The sequence below is a fragment of the Plectrocnemia conspersa genome, unplaced genomic scaffold, assembly GCF_051122295.1.
Source record: "Plectrocnemia conspersa isolate PC_06_02 unplaced genomic scaffold, ASM5112229v1 ptg000004l, whole genome shotgun sequence".
NCBI lineage: Eukaryota > Metazoa > Arthropoda > Insecta > Trichoptera > Polycentropodidae > Plectrocnemia > Plectrocnemia conspersa.
This window is the reverse complement of record NW_028277168.1, coordinates 1,249,122-1,266,723: the sequence shown is the minus strand read 5'-3', so window position 1 is coordinate 1,266,723 and position 17,602 is coordinate 1,249,122. Positions and strand designations below refer to the sequence as shown.

Sequence of the window (17,602 nt, the reverse complement as noted above, 5' to 3'; positions counted from 1 at the left end):
TAAATATAGAACGATCATGTGAATTAAAAAAATATTATCACATTTATAATATAAATGGGTAATAAATAAAAGTATTAAATTTGTATTTTGGGCTTCAATTCTTGTGTTATATTTAGGTGCAAGTCCAGATGCAAAATGCGTCAAAGGGAGTCAGAAAAGCCCAAAAGCTGCAAATGCCGACGAATCGAAAATTCCGGGTGTTTGGCACACTTTCACTTACAGCAGCAATATTCTCGGCTGAACGGGCACCACGACGATGCACAGGAGTCGCTAAAAAATTTTCTGAATTTGAGTATAATCCTTCCGTACATTTGGACACAGTTCGTACAGAATTGTTATTTCTGTAAAACAATGTAAAACATTTCGTAAATGTGTTATTCCAAACTAACATTTGTCACTTTTAACACGCGTGATTATTGACAGGTGTCTGATTTACAGTGATGGCAACATATTATGTTTGGTTTGTAAAAAAATAAAATTTTAGCCCCTGGCCCCATTTGTATATCTGTTTTTATTATCACCTCTTAGTTAAATGAATTAAGTGAAATTAACTAAGTCGAGTTTAGCAAATTTATATTAGCTATATTATTTTGATTGAAACCTTTTATGTTGAAATTTGAAAATCGATTTATTCGTTAATCTGTAATGCGCGACAGTGTAGTTGTTGCGGTCGTTTGGACCAACGCAGGCGCCCATTGTTGAATTTGTTGCGGCCGGCCGGCTGATCGGTTGAGTTTTTCATCTTCGTTTGCTGACTTGCTGTTCGCTAGTGGATTATTCTGAAGAGTGTCGTCTTGTGGTGAGGTATAGGATAAGTGATATACGTTTAATTGCAGAGAAAAATTAAAAGTCACGTCGCCGCGATGTATGTAGACAATGGCGGCTGTTTCACCAGTAAGCCTGTAAATGAAAAAATGGCTGCGCTTTCGGTTCTCATCTTAATAGCGGGTGGTATTGTTTTTGACGTACGTTTAGTATTAGCTTTGGGGTCTTTGTTGTTCTGGCGCACGTGTGCTATATGCCAACTTTACCGCCGCCGCCCCAGTTTCCCTGTTTGCCCGTGTGCGGCGCCACTTTCGTCAACAAAGGATTTTATATATCCGAGGTAACCAGATGTCCGTCCTCCTTGAATAAAAAATTGATAACGTATCGATATATCGTATCGACGTTTTCAATTTAAAAAAATCAATGTATTTTTTTATAATTTATATTTTATTTGCAAACATGCGCCGTTCAAAAAACAAAAAATCTTTTCGTGGTTCTAAATTTCGCTATTGAAATTATCATAATTTTTAATGCTTCTTCATAGATGACTATATATCCAACACGGGTTGTAATATTATTTTAATTTAAAAGTAACATGTATACACATTCACTAGACAGTGTTTAGCAATTCACAAAAATTTATTATCAGCTAATGGTTTAAAAAGGGACAAACTTTTTATTCTACGACCAAACACATATTCATTCAACATCTGGAATTAATAAAAATGGTCTGCCTAGGATCACTCCTCTTCTATTTCCAATAGAAAAATTGATTTTGTACTATAAAATGTTATTAGATAATAAATACCAATTTTTTGTCAAATCAGTAGATGTTTATGGTGTTGAAGGTCTTATATTTTGCGAAAAACAAATTTTCATCATCTTTGCTGAAATATGCATATTTCCTACTAATATTCTCACTTTTTTTGAGCAAAAGTTGTGTTCCAAAATAATCGTGCACTAATCAACTATTTTTGTAAATACGCAATTCACTGTTTTATTTTACTATTACTATAAATTATCACTTATTATCAACAAGTTATGAAATATAATAGTTCCACAATGCAAAAAATATGGTCACTGAAAGTGGGAGTGACGTTGGAGAATCATTACAAAACTAGTTAACATCACACTACCCCAAAAATATTAGAATATATCAAACTAAAATAATGCATCCATTTTTTCGTAATTTTTTTTAAGCCGAACGGTTAATATAAATATAGGAATGTTGGGTTTTTCAAAACACATTTTGCAAATATAGCCATTATCAAAAATAATACTACATACAATTTACTTGCGCGATGCTTTCGGCCAGAGCTTCTAGCCGACGGAGCTACCTAACAGAATTGTTCCGGCCAGTGTCTGGCCTACGGAGCTCTAAGAATTAGATGACTCTTTTTTCCTTTGTCCTCTAAAAATTTCTGTGATTGCCTTTTTATTTTTAGTGTCCTTTGATATATGTGAGAAGCTCGGGATTAAAATTCGTCGGAAATATTTACAAACAGTCCTTGATAAAGTGTAGTTGATTCTAAATCTTCCTTCGTCGGCGTTTTTATCTCATCGGCTTAATGTTTTTTTTTTTCAGAAAAGATGAGCAACTCAGGACCCGGAAGGGCCAGAGGACGTGGCGCTCCTCCTCAAGCGCAGAACCCTCACCCCTATGCGCCATCGAAACGTGGGGGACCGGCCGGAGGGTATGCTGAGGGTCGACCCAGGGGAGCTGGTCCTTCGACCTCCGCCACCAACGTACCGCCAATGAAGTCCACTGTGGAAGCAATGAAGAAAGTTCAGCTCTCAGATGGTGAGTCGTTTTATTCCCTTAAATTTTCTCCCCTTTGGATTCTAATTTGCTTGGTGTTATAGCTGCCACCTCCATCACGGGCAGAGGAGGTCGCACAGCTCGAACGCCCAACATCATTCGCACTCGCCCCAAGGAGTATGCCAATTCCAAGAAAGGTAAATTTCAATTCGTTTGTTTCTTTCGCGGATGATTATACAAATGTCAATTTTAGGCGAAAATGGAACTAAAATTTGTCTGACGACCAATTACTTCCGGCTCCTGACTCGTCCCAAATGGACGCTGTATCAGTACAGAGTCGACATCAACCCTCAGGAAGATCGCACGTTCGTGCGAAAAGTGCTACTGAGAGATCATAAGGCGAAATTGGGGGGGTATGTTATGTGCACAATATCCATCTTGGTAACTTTAATACTCACATTTGGTTTTTAGTTACATTTTCGATGGAACGGTGCTGTACACTACCCAAAGATTGAATCCCAATCTGATGACGCTCCATTCCAAGCGCGCAGAAGACGGTGAGACGATGGCGATCACTATCAAGGTACATGTAGACAATTACAATCGTGATTCATTGTTAACCCATTACTTGCCAGTTTTTTTTCTGTTCAATTTTAGGATATATTTTTTTCTACTGATAAATAGGTTCGGTAAAATATTTCAACGAAAAAAAACACTACCGCTTTAAAAAATAAATAGGCATATGGTGTGTAAAGTAAACATTTATATAACAGTATAATTTATTAATGCCATTCTTTCATACAATCCTACATTACACTCTGAGCATTTCTTTGCACGCGGCATCCTTTTGGTTTACCATTCTTTTGGTTTACCTTTCTTTCTATGTAATATCCATTGGGATAACTTCTTACTTCCTTAGAAACACGATTATAAAAGTGTTTAAGGTTTTCCTGCTTTTTTGGGATCAAATATTGATGATAATCGTAAATATGTTACAGTGAGGTTGCAGGATTTGATCCAGTTACTTCTCAGATTTTGACTATCTACTTACTTTTTATAATGGAAGTAAACCTACATGAATTAATAATATTTTAACACAATTATTATCTTTTCGTACTATAACAATTATGTCGTTTTCAATCATGCAGTAGAAATGCTCAGTTATGCAGCGTTCATATTAAGACCTTTGTAAACAATATTACGACTTACAATAAGAGACATACAATCAAATGAAGCATATCTAAACTGAATTTTGACCAATAGGAGAGCGCAAAAAACAATTATTACTTCTCAGAAGTCAAAAATCCACATCAAAAGCAGTGGGAATGCTCATTACTGAGCATTCCGACTGCGACGGCGCCGACACAATTTTATTGCTTTTGACTTGAATTTTTAACTTTGAGAAATGATATTTGCTTTTGCCCTCTTATTGACCAAAATTCGGTTTGAATATACTTTAACCGATACTTTCATATCAGAAGTCCATAGTAATATCATTAAGGATAGATATCATATTTTTAAAACATAGTGTAACATCCAAATACAGACAAGCTATGGAGCCACATGCGAGATGTGACGTCTGTCTGTAATTCTTCTTTCGCTTCGTTTCCTCAGAGATTAGCTTAGTTTGTATTTTGCACTTGACCAAATGAAAATTCGGTTCGGTAAATTTGTGTAAGTTAGGTTTGAGTTTGAACAGTAAATGGATGTTTAGTAAATGCCAAATTGAGTTTCATAGACATTTAAAGACATTTTTCATAGACATTCATATAAAGCAGCATATAATTTTACTAGTGCCTTCAGTTAAATCATATTTTCGTTAGTAGAAATACATATCTACTGGTGAAAATGTATTTGGACTTCACTAGTGAAAATATAATTTTCGCTGAAAAATACACATTCACTGTAACATTTATACATCGCATGTAAATGTATATATTACTACTTATGGAGGTTGAAATCATATAATTTTACTAGCGCCTGCCAGATAAATTATATGTTCACTAGTAAAAATATATATTTACCGATGAAATGACATATTGTTAAAATTTTCGGGATACTGTTTTACTTATTTTTTGATAACCTGAGAATTTCTAGTTTAGAATCAGGGACGTCATTTCAGCTTTTTTCTGGGAAGGGGAAGGGGCAAAAGTTGGCCAGTCGGTCGTTTTTTCAATATTTAGATTTCATTAAAATTCATACTAATTCATTAAATGACATGCATTTTTCTGGCTAAATTTAAGGGGGGGGGAGGGGCAAATCGTTGAAGACGAATAAAGCGAACCACAGCATGGGCCATCCGCCTCAACGATGATTCCTGTGCAGTCTGTCACTGAACATCAAACATCCGATTGTATAAAACAAAAAAAGCAGGGTTTGCATTCGCCACAAAAAACAGAAGCAGACTCGATATATGTGCAAGACATGTAGCATGCCACTCCACTTAGGAGTGTTATGGCAAATATCATACACTCATAAATTATTAATCATAATAATGTAAGTGTAAATAATAAGGATTTTTTTCCAATATGTGTTGCCTCGAATTTTTTTGTGATGAATCCAGACGGTTGACAACCCCTGAATTCAAGGAATAGGAAGAATACTATTTGGTGAGTGCACATATTCAGTTTTATAATTATTGATTATGTAGTTTTAATAATATGACATTTTGAAAATTGCGTTTTTAGAACATTTCTTTCGATTGCGCGAAAAGGTATTTTTTTTTTCGCGCGAGTATGCGGCATATTAGATGTTAACAATATCGGTTTTGTGCCAAATATTTCCTTACACATTAAATAGATATAACCTAGTCCCCCCCGCAGTACATTGTTGTTGGGTTAGAGATTGATATCCAGTTAGCAATAAAACCCTAAAAACTTCTTAAGACAGTCAATTGAAACCATGACGGTTATTTTGTGAAGCATATAAAATACTTTATCTTACTATATATTCCATTATATTTTTGTCAAATAATGTAGAGTAATGTATAATAGAAACTACCATGTTTTTATTTTATTCAAAATTTCGTCATCTTCCATTTTTTTTTAAATTTTGGTCTAATATTTTTATTTGTAAAAATGTATTGCTGTTTATTTAAATTTATGATCTTGCGCATTTTTATTAGCATATAGAATAAACACATAAAATTAATAGAATAAAGAAGCTACAAATTATAATACAGTAGACCCCCCAATAACAGGGTAAATTGGGGATGTGTAGTTAGGGGACCAGAAAATATACATATAATTTTTGCAATACATACGTATGAATCAGGCGCTTGTGGTGAGATATCCTCCCTTTGGCTCGCTCACACAAAGTAACAGGCACCCAAATAGCAAGTTCCAAAATTTACCGTGTTATTGGGGGGTCTACTGTACTCATACAAAATATTTCTTAGTCAAAATAGTTCTTGTTAAAATATTTTTTAACGAATGAGATGGTTGAGGTGGTGTAGTTCTTTCCTTGAAATCAGAACCACAATGTCGAGCTTGATGTTAGAGTTTTTTTCTATACTTTGATCTCATAAATAACAATACTGAAAAAGCATGTTCACATAAATATGTTGTATAGAACGGAATCAAATGCTGGAGTGCTTTATTTGCAATTGTAAATTAATCAGATTTGAGAAGTTACCAAAAATTTATGAGTTCAGTTTTGTTGAAATATAGTTACAAAGATGTATGGCATGACAAATCAACGAGAATATCTTGTCCAAATAAAAAACGTTTAGCATTAGTAACTTTCACGTTAAATGGATCTTTAATTCAGTTGTCGCCAGAATCAGGACTGGGGAAATAATTCCTAAAGCTACCTTTTAGAACCATTTGACGTTCAATAAAAATCTGCTGTTTCGTTATTGGAAATGGGAAAAGACTCATACACAGTTAATGCGTTTCGACCATAAGTGAATTTTTTATAATCACTTCTATTTTATTTTTAACTTGAAATATACTTGTAGCTACATCTTGAAGGCTTAAATTCAGTTTATTCTAATAAGTAAAATTATCAGTCAAGTAAGCAATGTTGCCTTTCCATCTCTTCATATTTTTTTCATTTTCAATTTCATCTTGTTTGCGGAACACATAAAATTACGTATAATTTTTGTCAAATAATGAACTATTATTTTTTTCACATGATCAAAACCTTGAAACATATTGTATTTGTCAGATTTTTAGTGGGTTACTTTTGTACTGCAGCTCTGTTTAAACCATTTTTTTATACCTGGATATAGATAGTTCATTAACATGAGGTTATCAAAAGGGATTTTTTTTATCACACTAGTCGCATTTTACTCGACTATATAAATGGTATATGGTGAGTTTGGCATTTAAAATTTTATTAAATTATATTATACCCTATTTGCGTTAACACAGTCAGTTCAAGAGCTATCCATTTCATCATTATTCATAATTGAGAAAGAGGTGACAAGTTTGGGTTTACGCCCCTACCATTATTGTAGCTCTAAAGGACAAGATACGGATATACGTTCGATATACTTATTATTGCTATTAGTTGGGATAATTTATATGATACTTTTATATTGATGCAACCAGTAGCGGGTCTTTTGAATCAAATTTTGTTAAGAAGCAAGTTCTCGATTTTTTTATTTTGAAAAAATGGACAGATTTACTTAATGTCTTCACTGTGTTTTGTTTCTAAATAATGTCAATACATTTTCTAATTTTACGTTTCTTGTTGCTCCTCCATCATCTGAGTCGCTCTTATCTATTTTATGTTTCATTGTTTTTTTTGTTTATTAATGTCAAAATTGTTTCGTGGACCCTCAGTAATGGCTACGTGGATCCTCAGTTTAAGAACTGCTAATTTTTGAAGGTGGGAGTATATTCGTTATATATGTATGTTCCTACAGAGGAAGTTTCCATCGGTATTAAACTTAAATTAATTTGTGTTCTGCCCGGAACATCTTTTGGATAAAAGTATCTTATAAAATATTATCATCGACGGTATCGAGTGGAAGTTTGACAACATCTACCTCAGCATCTGAATCATCATTATTCATAAAATTTGGATTATTAACTATTTCTTCCAATTCAGCAAGCGAATAAAATTTCCCCGTACCCATTTCTACAAAATAATATAAAATAAAATAAATCACAATATGTATCAAATATGATGATCTTCAAATGGGAACAGGCAATAAAACAATAATATCGGCTGTGTTGATTTTTTATCTATGGCCGACCACTGACATTTACTATGTATAACCTATAATTCGATGAAACTATTTGTGATTTATACTCTTTTACTGGGGTACCCGACTTTTACGAGCGATAAAAGTCGGGTACCCCAAATGGTGATTGTGGCAGGTAATGGGCTAATACTTTAACTCCGGATTTTAGCTGGTCGGAGACGTCGTCGATGGCGACTATGCGTACATTCAGCTGTTCAATATTTTGATGCGAAAATGCTACTCGGCGTTGAAACTTCAACTCGTGGGTCGTGACTTTTACGATCCCAATGCCAAAGTGAGCGGCTTTTACTATTTTCACTTTCTAATTATTTTTTGTTTGCGTTAATTTGTTTTCTCTCTTTAGATCGACGTACCCGAATATAAACTGCAGATATGGCCCGGTTACAAAACCACTATCAGACAGTACGAAAGCAGCATAATGATGGTCGCCGAGATAACCCACAAGATCATTCGAATGGATACCGTTTTTGACTTGTTGCTGCAAACTAGGTCCAACGTGAGGTCCAACTACCAACAAACTTTCCAAAAAGATATTATAGGTAAATAATCGTACTTTTTACAAATATTAACAAAATTGTGATCATTTTTATATGCAATTTTAGGTCAAGTAGTCCTCACCGACTACAATAATAAAACATATAAAATCAGCGATGTGGATTGGAAGAGCAATCCCAACGGTACCTTTCCAATAGACGGAAAAGAAGTTTCGTTCAGAGACTACTATAAGAAAGTAGGTTCATTGCGACCGTAATAAGTATATGATGCCAATGTTTTATATTTTTTCCGTTTATCAGAAATACAATATAACGATACGGGATTTGCAACAACCGTTACTGGTTTCTCTCGCTAAGCCTCGCGACATTAGACGCGGCATGTCCAATATTATCTTGTTGATCCCCGAACTGTGCCGCATGACCGGTCTCACCGACCGCATGAGAAGCGACTTTAGATTGATGAAGGCCATATCCAACTACACCAGAGTCGCTCCCGAGAGTAGAATCAACAAGCTGCTCCAGTTCAACCGGCGATTGCAGACAAACAAGCAGTGCATCTCGGTGAGTGCCGCAATCTCTGTAGTGTTTTGTTTTATTTTTCACAATCTGACATTCCAATCTGACGCATTGCAGGAGCTCAATGACTGGGATCTGAAAATGGATGAGAAGCTCGTGGAGCTGCCGGCGCGCATGTTGCAAATGGAGACCGTCTACCAGGGGAACAACATCAAGTATCCCGCCGGAGAATCCAACGACGGCTGGAATAGGAGCATGCGATCCAATCTGCTACTGGCTCTGGCGAGAGTCGAAAAATGGGCAGTGGTATTTCCTTACCAAATGGGCAGAGATATGGAGAATTTCGTTCGAATGGTGGTTAATAACGCCGCGGGAATAGGATTCAAACTCGGCGAGCCTACCTATTGCGAACTGAAAAACGACAGCGTCGGCGTGTACATCAGCAAACTGGAAGAGCTGATCTCGTACGAGAATCCCACCGTGCTGCTGTGCATCATCGGCAGCAATAAGAACGATCTGTACAACGCAATTAAGAAGAAATGTTCCATCGACCGCTGTGTGCCGACTCAGATCGTCACGTCGAGGACCCTTACAAACAAAAACGCAATGACCATCGCAACCAAAGTGGCGATCCAGATGAACTGTAAAGTAGGCGGGTCTCCGTGGACGGTGCACATTCCTCTGACGAACCTCATGTTCATTGGCTATGACGTATGTCACGATCCCAGAGATAGGTCGAACAGCTACGGAGCGATGGTCGCCACGCTGGACGACAAATACAGTAAGTTTTACAGCACCGTCACTAAACATAAGAACGGCGAAGAACTAGCCAACGAGTTTAGCATCAACATCAAAAAGACCCTACACGAGTATTACAAATTGAATAAAACATTGCCCGCCATGGTGATTATTTACCGCGACGGCGTCGGCGAAGGGCAACTCTCCTACGTGTACGAACACGAGGTACCTTATACCCTTTTTGTACTTCGTAAACGATTTCAGCTATTTAATCGTTTTTTTAATTTTGTAGGTCGAGATTGTCAAGAAGTCGTTATTGGAACTGTACGGAGCGAACCCGTACCGATTGTCCTTCATTATCGTAACAAAGCATCTTAATACAAGATTTTTCTTCAACAAGGGCAATCCGAAACCCGGTACCGTCATCGACGACGTGGTCACCAGCCCGGAAAAGTATGTCCTATCGCTATAACCGGAATCTGGTAACGGTTTGCTGATATTTGACTTACTTTTGTTTTAGATACGATTTCTTCCTCATCTCGCAAGCCGTCCGTGAGGGTACAGTGTCTCCGACTTCGTACAACGTCCTCTTCGACAACACCGGCCTGAGCCCGGACAAGACGCAGCGCTTGACTTTCAAGATGTGTCACTTATATTACAACTTTTCGGGTCCGGTCAGAGTGCCCGCACTGTGCCAATACGCACACAAGCTCGCCTTCCAGGCCAGCCAAAGTCTTGGCGCGCCACCTAACGAGCGACTCAGTCGATTATTACATTTTTTGTAAAATGCGAATCAACCGACCAAGTATAGTGTTGTGTACACTGACTGTTTTTATTATTTAATAAAAATATTGTTTTAATTGCGTACGGGTAAAAAACTATGGTCCGAGGCCCATTCCTATTTTTAATAAATTACCATTATGTATGTATAATTTTTTATGTGCCATGTCTAGTTATGTTTATTATTACTTTGAAATTTAGATGAAGTTGCTTGTATTGAGTTAAGTCAAACAAGATTATTGCTTTTATGTAGTGTTAAATTGATGGAAATTATTAAAACGTATTTTTTGATAAAATACTCACGACCCCTATGTCCTTTTATAATTAAGTACGCAGGTGTTTTAGATACAAGCCAAGCCAGTATTAAACTTCCACGTGAATAAAAAAAAATTATATTTTTTTAAAAACGCATTTTATTTTTTTTATTTATTTAATCTAATTATTATTCTCTTTGATCCAAAAAGAGCCAAGCAAAGTTGTACTTAAGGAGTTTCTAGATTTTGATTAATAGTAAAATTGCAGGCAATTTGTCCTTTACAAGAATAACTAAAAGCTGATACGAAATTTACGCAGCTCGGTGATTCGAAGATTGAATACTTGTGTTTGCAAGAAAACTCACTACGAAATGAAATGTATTAAAAGACAATATTTAAAAAAAATAGATTATATTTGCTGCATCTTAGATGTTAAAAATTATTATAAAATTTTATAGGAATTCATCGCACCAATCCTTGAGGCATTGGTAGCAATCAGAAGATTGCTTAGCGTTGGCTGAGCACGTGTCCTTCAACCATTCTTGAAAAAGCTCCTTGTCCTTCTTCAAGACTAGGTATTGGCCGAGTACAGTATAGGCCTGAAAAAATTAAAGTATGATATTACGTCGGAGGAAACATGTAATGTATTTATTATTATTTATTGTATGGAAAATATTTTTTTTAATTCCCAACATAATTTGTAATTACTCTGAAAAGTTTTTCAACGCAATCCTTATATCTCTTACGTGCATATTGTTCTATTTGCAATGTATATACGTAAGTAAATAAATAATTAATCAACGAAGCCAAAGTTTCAAGACATCTTAAAGCGAAAAAATTTGTAAAGATATACAAATTAATTAAAAATAAAATTAATCCATATAAAACATATCAATAGACAAAATCCAAAATAGCTGGTAATTAAATATTACTATATAACCATCGTATTTATCGTAATTATATTATGAATTAATTTAATCATATATATTGAGAATTAAGAAGATATTCAATATTAAATAACTAAATTGTTATTCCAGTGAAAAATCATGTTTTATTATTTCGTCAATAATATATACACATATTCTAAAAATAAGTATGTACATGACAAAATGAAAATAATACATATTAAATACATATTTTTTATGTATTAAAATTTTGCAATACTTATCAAATAATGTGAATGTTTCAATAATTTATAAACAATAAACTTGTATTGAAATTAAATAACTTGGTTTTCTTAGTCAGCAATATTCATGAGTAATCGCCTTATGAGCGATCGATTTGTGGCCAATTTTCATGCAAGTATGAGCAATAGTCCGATCACCAAGACAACAGATGACATTATTTTCATCAAGTATCCTACAACGGCAACTGACGTGTGGATCGAGATATTTTTATCGCATTGTATAATGGAGGAAGAAAATATAAAATTTTGTTCGGAGAAAAATAAAGTTATTATAGGTTATGTGCGCTTACTTTGTCGAAGCCGGCGGCGTCGAGCCTCTTGCCGAGCACGTCGCCGATGCCTGCCAAGTCCGTCACGGACTTTTCGCCCATGGGCTCCGCCACGAAGTTCTTATGTTTTTGCGACGTACTCGACATCTTTGGCGATGATGATTGACTTTGGCGCGTCTGTCACTCCCACCGCCAGACGTCAGTGCTGTAAACATTCGAATCGCAACGGTTTTTTGGATCCGCTATTTTGTGCTTCTTTCGACTATTTTATTAAATTAAAAAAGGAGTGCATAATTTTATTTTACATTTTTCTCGCATGCCTCATTTTTATATTACTCTTAAAATTCCCTTTTATTTTATATTTTCTCTTTTTAATCTAATTTTTTGTTTTCAGTAGTGTAGTAGAAGAAAATTGTCAAGGATGTGTTATTGTACGCAAGAGCTAACTAGGCCTAACACCTTAAAAGTTATTTTTATTTCAATATAATATTTGATTTCACCATATGAAATAAATATCTCACACAACTTTCAAAATGCAAAATTCTTCAGCTATTTTTTTTTTCGCGAGACCCATTTAAGGATTAAGTGGATATGTAGTGTATCAAGAACATGAGCGGTGTATCGAAAAGGGACAGGTAATTAATTGGATTGAGTATTTGGATACCCTAGAGCAGGGGTTGCCAACCCGCGGCCCGCCTTGAACATTTTCCGGCTGGAGAGATTCATCACACTTTTACAATTTAGTTTTTAGTGTTATATATTTCTTTACAATATACGTTTAGTATCATCTTACATGTTTACATGTAAGAATAATAGTAAACACAATTATAATAATTCATTATGCTTCAATTTTTCACTCCAAAAAAATGTCTATAGTGTATCTAAATCTAATATGGGGTTATATAATTTTATATCTGGCCCGCGGAGCTATGATGCATTTCCAAAGTGGCCCGCAATATCATTTGGGTTGGGTACCCCTGCCCTAGAGCTAACGGCATCCTGAATGCAATTTAGGTTCGAAATTTGTAACACAACGAAATTTTAAATTCCCAAAATCTAAGAAAACATACCTACATAAATGCAGCGAGAAACTCATTCTTTTTATTAATTCGATCTATTAAAAAACAATTCAAAATGTACTTTTTTATTATAATCGTTCATCTATATAGATATGTATATATATGGCTTAAAGTGTAAAATCGCTAGCTCCATAACGACCACTGATTGCATGTGCCAATTCTTTACTTTCCGCCGTTTGCAATCAACTTCTTTGACGAAAGATTTGTTTTGCGTATAGCGAGTATGCGCATGCGCGTTAGATGAATCGCCGCGTGATGAAATAGGAACGTAGAAAGTGACAAGTGACGAGTGGCAACACTGAGCGTGAGGTGGCAGCCGACATGCAATGCAGTCGGAGAGCGCTGTGCGGCGAAGGGCGGTAGGGGGCGGCGCCGGCGCGGGGGCCGGCGGACCGAGGACGGAATCTCTCGCCGACTCGTCGTCCGAAGAGTCGCAGACTACCGAGCCCAGCATGGCAGCTCGCGAGCGCACGGCTGAGTTCGCAGCCGCCGCCAGGTCGTTGAGGGGCGGAGCGCCCTTGCCGCCTCGCAAGGGCCTCCGCTCGGACGCGCCGGCGCTGGCCACCTACGCCCACTTCATGAGCAGCGCCAGGCTGGTCAGCAAAAACGTCAGCGGAACCTACTCCAAACTAGAGAAGCTGGCCCTGCGTGAGTTCGAATTTACTATTTTCTCTACTCTCCATCTAATATTCGGATAAGTTTCACCGCTCTCCAATTTCCTGTGTGAAATATATCTATCTATGCAAATACTTAACTCACTTTGAGATACTTATTTCTGAGATGCAATTTGGCGAAACGTTGTTTAAATAAAAAAAAATATTCTCTTAAACCAAATATCATATGGATCATAAAAAATGTAACTTAATTTTTTCTTCAATGTTGATGTCGGATATCACAATTCTTGCCAAAGTAGTATATAGCGATATATAATTTTTACCCTTTGCGATCGAAAAATTTCAAGCAATTTTACCCAATTTGTTGACCATTTTGGTACTTGTTAATTATATCGGCGCCACGCTCAGAAACCAACCCCTAACGTCTGCGAAAGCGGCTAACAACGTTTTGCTACTTAAGCATCGTTTAAAAATCACAATTAACCGTTTATCAGTGTCGTTGATAACACACGACGACGCTGTTAAACGGTTAATTACGATTTTTAACTGATGTTTGAGGTATAAACATTCGCATGGCGATAAAAAACTAAATTTTAAACCATATTTATGTAGCAATACGATGTTGGCAACTTTCGCCAACGTTAGAGTCAAAAGTCAGAGAAGATATTTATAAAAATTTGGTTTCTGAGCGTTGCGTCGGTAAAATAACAAGTACCATAATATAAATTTCGTATATTTAATGCTATTTTAGTTATTATTTTTGTAATATGTTAGGCACTATAGGTAGTACGTATAAATTCCACTATGCTTAAAACATTTTTTATCTTCAATAAATAGAAAAAATTAAACACAAAATTTATTTCATGACCAAAAAACAATTTTTTTATTTAATATTATTCACTTAACATCTATCAAGTTCGAAAATATAAATAATCTTAAATAATTATCAACAATTAAATGGTTTTATTTATGAAGATTTTTGGATGACAGTTCTGTAACATTACAATGCATAAGATCATGCTCCAATTCGAAATAAAAATAAGCAAACCAAAATGTATGAATCGCAGTAATAAAGTAATAAGTCGTATTTATTACCCGAAAAAATTCGCATCGATAAATTAAACACTATTCGTTTAAAGATAAACATTATTGATTAATACGAATAATATATTTTTTTATATAATACAAAAGAAATTGAGTGATTTAAAACAATAAATAACGTTAAAAATGCCACTGAAGTATCGCACATGAAATTCTGCCATAGCGGCGGCATCCGGTCGCAAAGGGTTAATATATAGTCCATTTATGTAGCTCATTTCCCCTTAAAATTTTCTCCTATTATTCTTTATTACATTGAAATTAAAATGAAATAAAAATAATGCCATTCAGCCTTTACATTTAAATCATACTTTCATGTTTCTAATTTCTATTGCAAAGATCGTTTTTAAATTATCGTTCTACAAACCTAACTTATTTGCTTACAGCCAAATAAGAAAGGCTAAAAAAATACAAAAAAACATATTTCATAAGATTTTTTATTATATTTATTTATTATAAAATTTTAAAATATAATACATAAATATAAATAAATTCAACCCTTACACTTGAAGCTGAAGGTAAAGAGGCAAATGAGAATGGCATCCTATAATAACTTTCTTTTCTTTCAGTCGCCAAAAAGAAATCTCTTTTCGACGACCGACCGGCAGAGATACAAGAACTCACATACATAATCAAAGGCGATCTGGGATCGCTTAATCAACAGATAGCCAAGCTAGGTGAAATGCCGAGGGGTAAACGGCACGTCCAATCTCATTCCTCCAGCGTCGTTTTGGCCCTTCAATCGAGACTGGCCTCTATGAGCGCTCATTTTAAACAAGTACGTTCGACCTGTACCATTCCCTATTTTGATTCTCGTTTGATTGTTGTATTTTTTAGGTCCTCGAAGTCCGATCTGAAAATCTAAAACAACAAAACAGCCGGAGAGAAAAATTCACCAAGGGACTGCCCCCTCCGCGAGGATCCGCTGCGCTAGCCGAAGAGAGGGATCAAGTCAACATCGACTTGGACGGTGTCTCGGGCGGTAGAATATACGACATGCAAAAAACGATGATGCGAGACGAGTCCGACGATTACGTCGCTCAGCGCGCAGAGACCATGCATAACATAGAGAGCACCATCGTGGAGCTGGGTGGCATATTTCAGCAGCTCGCTCACATGGTCAAAGAGCAGGACGAGATGGTGACGAGGATCGACGCTAACCTGGAGGACGCCGAGCTCAACGTCGAAGCGGCGCATTCCCAAATATTAAAATATTTCCAATCGGTGTCCGGAAACAGAATGTTGATGTTTAAAATTTTCGGAGTGTTAATATTTTTCTTTATATTTTTCGCTGTATTTTTAACATAATTTATTTGTAAATTATAAACATGTATTTTAGGACACGAGACGATAAATAATAATTATATCTATATAAATATCTTGTTAAACTATGCATATTTCGTGTCGAATTATTTTAATCTATAAGAAATCCAGTTCACCTTAATTTGCATTTTCTTTGAAGATTATTTTTCTAATTTAATACATTTAAAATATGATCAAATTTTTTTTATGTATTCAAATGGAGCTCTAATAATAAAATGTATCTAAAATTTGTTAAAATAAAACATTTTATACAGAATTCGCGTCGTTTATCTCGAGTGTGGCCGATTTGAATTGGACGAGAGTAGAATTACAGTTTCGTAAGTATTTTATCTTTATTGTTGGTAAATTATTACTCGTGACTAATCGTGTCATGTTTAAAATAAAGTAATAAATACGTATCAATCATACTCCGTCGATAACATCAAAGGTTATTATAATAACTGAATAGGAAGAAAATTGATGCCCTGAAAATAATTCACAAATACAAAAATGGTAAGTATGTGAATAATATTTAATTTTTTTCAATCTCAATAAATTTTTATTTACTCTAATAAAATCTCGCGACTGGCAACACCGACGCGGGGCGTCATTCTACCTCTACCATAGCAGCGGTCCGACGTCAAAGCCTCGTTGATCGGCGTCTTTCTTTTCTATATATAATGTATTCAGTCAATAAATATTTACAACAGATAACCTGTATCTCATTTACATTTTTTGGATGTTTTCCAATAATAATGAATTTTGTCATTGAACAGGCATATATCCCACGGAGGTTATATATAAGGGGAAATGTTTAACTTCACCGTTGATTTTACGATTCAAGTCGGTAAGTAATACTGGAAAGACCTGGGGCTCGAATCCCATATAGACCGTATCGCTTTTCAGTTTCCATCGTGTCTAGATGATTGATGAATATTATAATAAAATCGAGCTAGGTCGTGCATAGTGACATCTATTGATCGTAATGATAGTTTATAAGGTGACTTCCATAAATTATGTCAAAAGTTTTTCGTGAAATTTTAACCCCCAGCTATGTCACAAGGTGTCACACCATGCCAGACCCTCCCCCTCTTCTCAAACGTAACGTCACAGAACCAAAATTATTTTGATTTACAGAGGCAACAATATGAGAAGTAATATAATATATGCATTTGTGTGGAAGCCATGTTGCTGAATAATTTCTTCCACGAGTTTTTGTATAATAATAATAGAAGATGTACTCGATATTCATAAGCGTATATTGCGAATAAATCTCATGCTGACACCTTGGAACTTGGTGGATTATACATTATATTTATGTTTTAGGAAAACTGTTTTATTAAAAAAAGATCATTTAGAAAATTGTGTTCAAATATCACCTCTGAAATTTTTTTCAAGGAATCGAAAAGATATCGATACACTGTAAAATATAATTAAACGGTGCCCTCATTCGGGGTAAATGGTGTCTCCATTTGGAGCAATTAGCACCCCGAGCGAGCGCCCTCTTATTGGCCTATATATCCTTTGCCGGTTTTT

At 35.5% G+C, this 17,602-nt stretch overlaps 3 protein-coding genes and 1 long non-coding RNA gene across 7 annotated transcripts; 2 read left to right on the top strand and 2 right to left on the bottom strand.

Annotated features, from left to right (window-relative positions):
- The first annotated feature begins 694 nt into the window (after positions 1-694).
- Positions 695-10,671, top strand: LOC148235578 (piwi-like protein Siwi). Of its 4 annotated transcripts, none has more exons than XM_088183807.1 (12): positions 695-799; positions 2,356-2,566; positions 2,629-2,721; positions 2,778-2,937; positions 2,996-3,107; positions 7,885-8,010; positions 8,080-8,275; positions 8,339-8,466; positions 8,531-8,791; positions 8,864-9,709; positions 9,777-9,937; positions 10,005-10,671. In XM_088183807.1, the coding sequence occupies exons 2-12, from the start codon at positions 2,356-2,358 to the stop codon at positions 10,267-10,269; spliced, it is 2,559 nt and encodes an 852-aa protein (XP_088039933.1). In that variant the 5' UTR covers positions 695-799; the 3' UTR covers positions 10,270-10,671. The 4 variants fall into 4 exon arrangements, with proteins under 4 accessions (XP_088039933.1, XP_088039931.1, XP_088039932.1 ...); XM_088183805.1 differs by having other exon boundaries at positions 2,351-2,566; XM_088183806.1 differs by having other exon boundaries at positions 695-804; positions 2,351-2,566.
- On the bottom strand, positions 10,660-12,209 carry baf (barrier to autointegration factor). The gene is made up of 2 exons (XM_088183809.1): positions 11,995-12,209; positions 10,660-11,117 (listed from the first exon to the last, which is right to left on the bottom strand). Exons 1-2 carry the CDS (start codon positions 12,118-12,120, stop codon positions 10,971-10,973), a joined length of 273 nt encoding a protein of 90 aa, XP_088039935.1. The 5' UTR covers positions 12,121-12,209; the 3' UTR covers positions 10,660-10,970.
- A 1,137-nt stretch (positions 12,210-13,346) lies between these two features.
- Positions 13,347-15,335, bottom strand: LOC148235576 (uncharacterized). The gene is made up of 2 exons (XR_015809270.1): positions 13,808-15,335; positions 13,347-13,759 (listed from the first exon to the last, which is right to left on the bottom strand). It is a non-coding gene; the product is annotated as an uncharacterized LOC148235576 (long non-coding RNA).
- Positions 13,347-16,343, top strand: Syx5 (syntaxin 5). The gene is made up of 3 exons (XM_088184079.1): positions 13,347-13,700; positions 15,334-15,542; positions 15,602-16,343. Exons 1-3 carry the CDS (start codon positions 13,379-13,381, stop codon positions 16,070-16,072), a joined length of 1,002 nt encoding a protein of 333 aa, XP_088040205.1. The 5' UTR covers positions 13,347-13,378; the 3' UTR covers positions 16,073-16,343.
- The last annotated feature ends 1,259 nt before the right edge of the window (positions 16,344-17,602 follow it).

Bases quoted from the DNA above. Each gene is read 5' to 3' on its own strand.
- LOC148235578 (XM_088183807.1), top strand. From the start codon at position 2,356: ATGAGCAACTCAGGACCCGGAAGGGCCAGAGGACGTGGCGCTCCTCCT. The intron at 2,567-2,628 runs GTGAGTCGTTTT...TTGGTGTTATAG, and splicing joins GAAAGTTCAGCTCTCAGATG to CTGCCACCTCCATCACGGGC. The intron at 8,011-8,079 runs GTGAGCGGCTTT...TTCTCTCTTTAG, and splicing joins TTTACGATCCCAATGCCAAA to ATCGACGTACCCGAATATAA.
- baf (XM_088183809.1), bottom strand. From the start codon at position 12,120: ATGTCGAGTACGTCGCAAAAACATAAGAACTTCGTGGCGGAGCCCATG. The intron at 11,118-11,994 runs GTAAGCGCACAT...TAATTTTTTCAG, and splicing joins ACGCCGCCGGCTTCGACAAA to GCCTATACTGTACTCGGCCA.
- Syx5 (XM_088184079.1), top strand. From the start codon at position 13,379: ATGCAGTCGGAGAGCGCTGTGCGGCGAAGGGCGGTAGGGGGCGGCGCC. The intron at 13,701-15,333 runs GTGAGTTCGAAT...CTTTTCTTTCAG, and splicing joins ACTAGAGAAGCTGGCCCTGC to TCGCCAAAAAGAAATCTCTT. The intron at 15,543-15,601 runs GTACGTTCGACC...TGTATTTTTTAG, and splicing joins TGAGCGCTCATTTTAAACAA to GTCCTCGAAGTCCGATCTGA.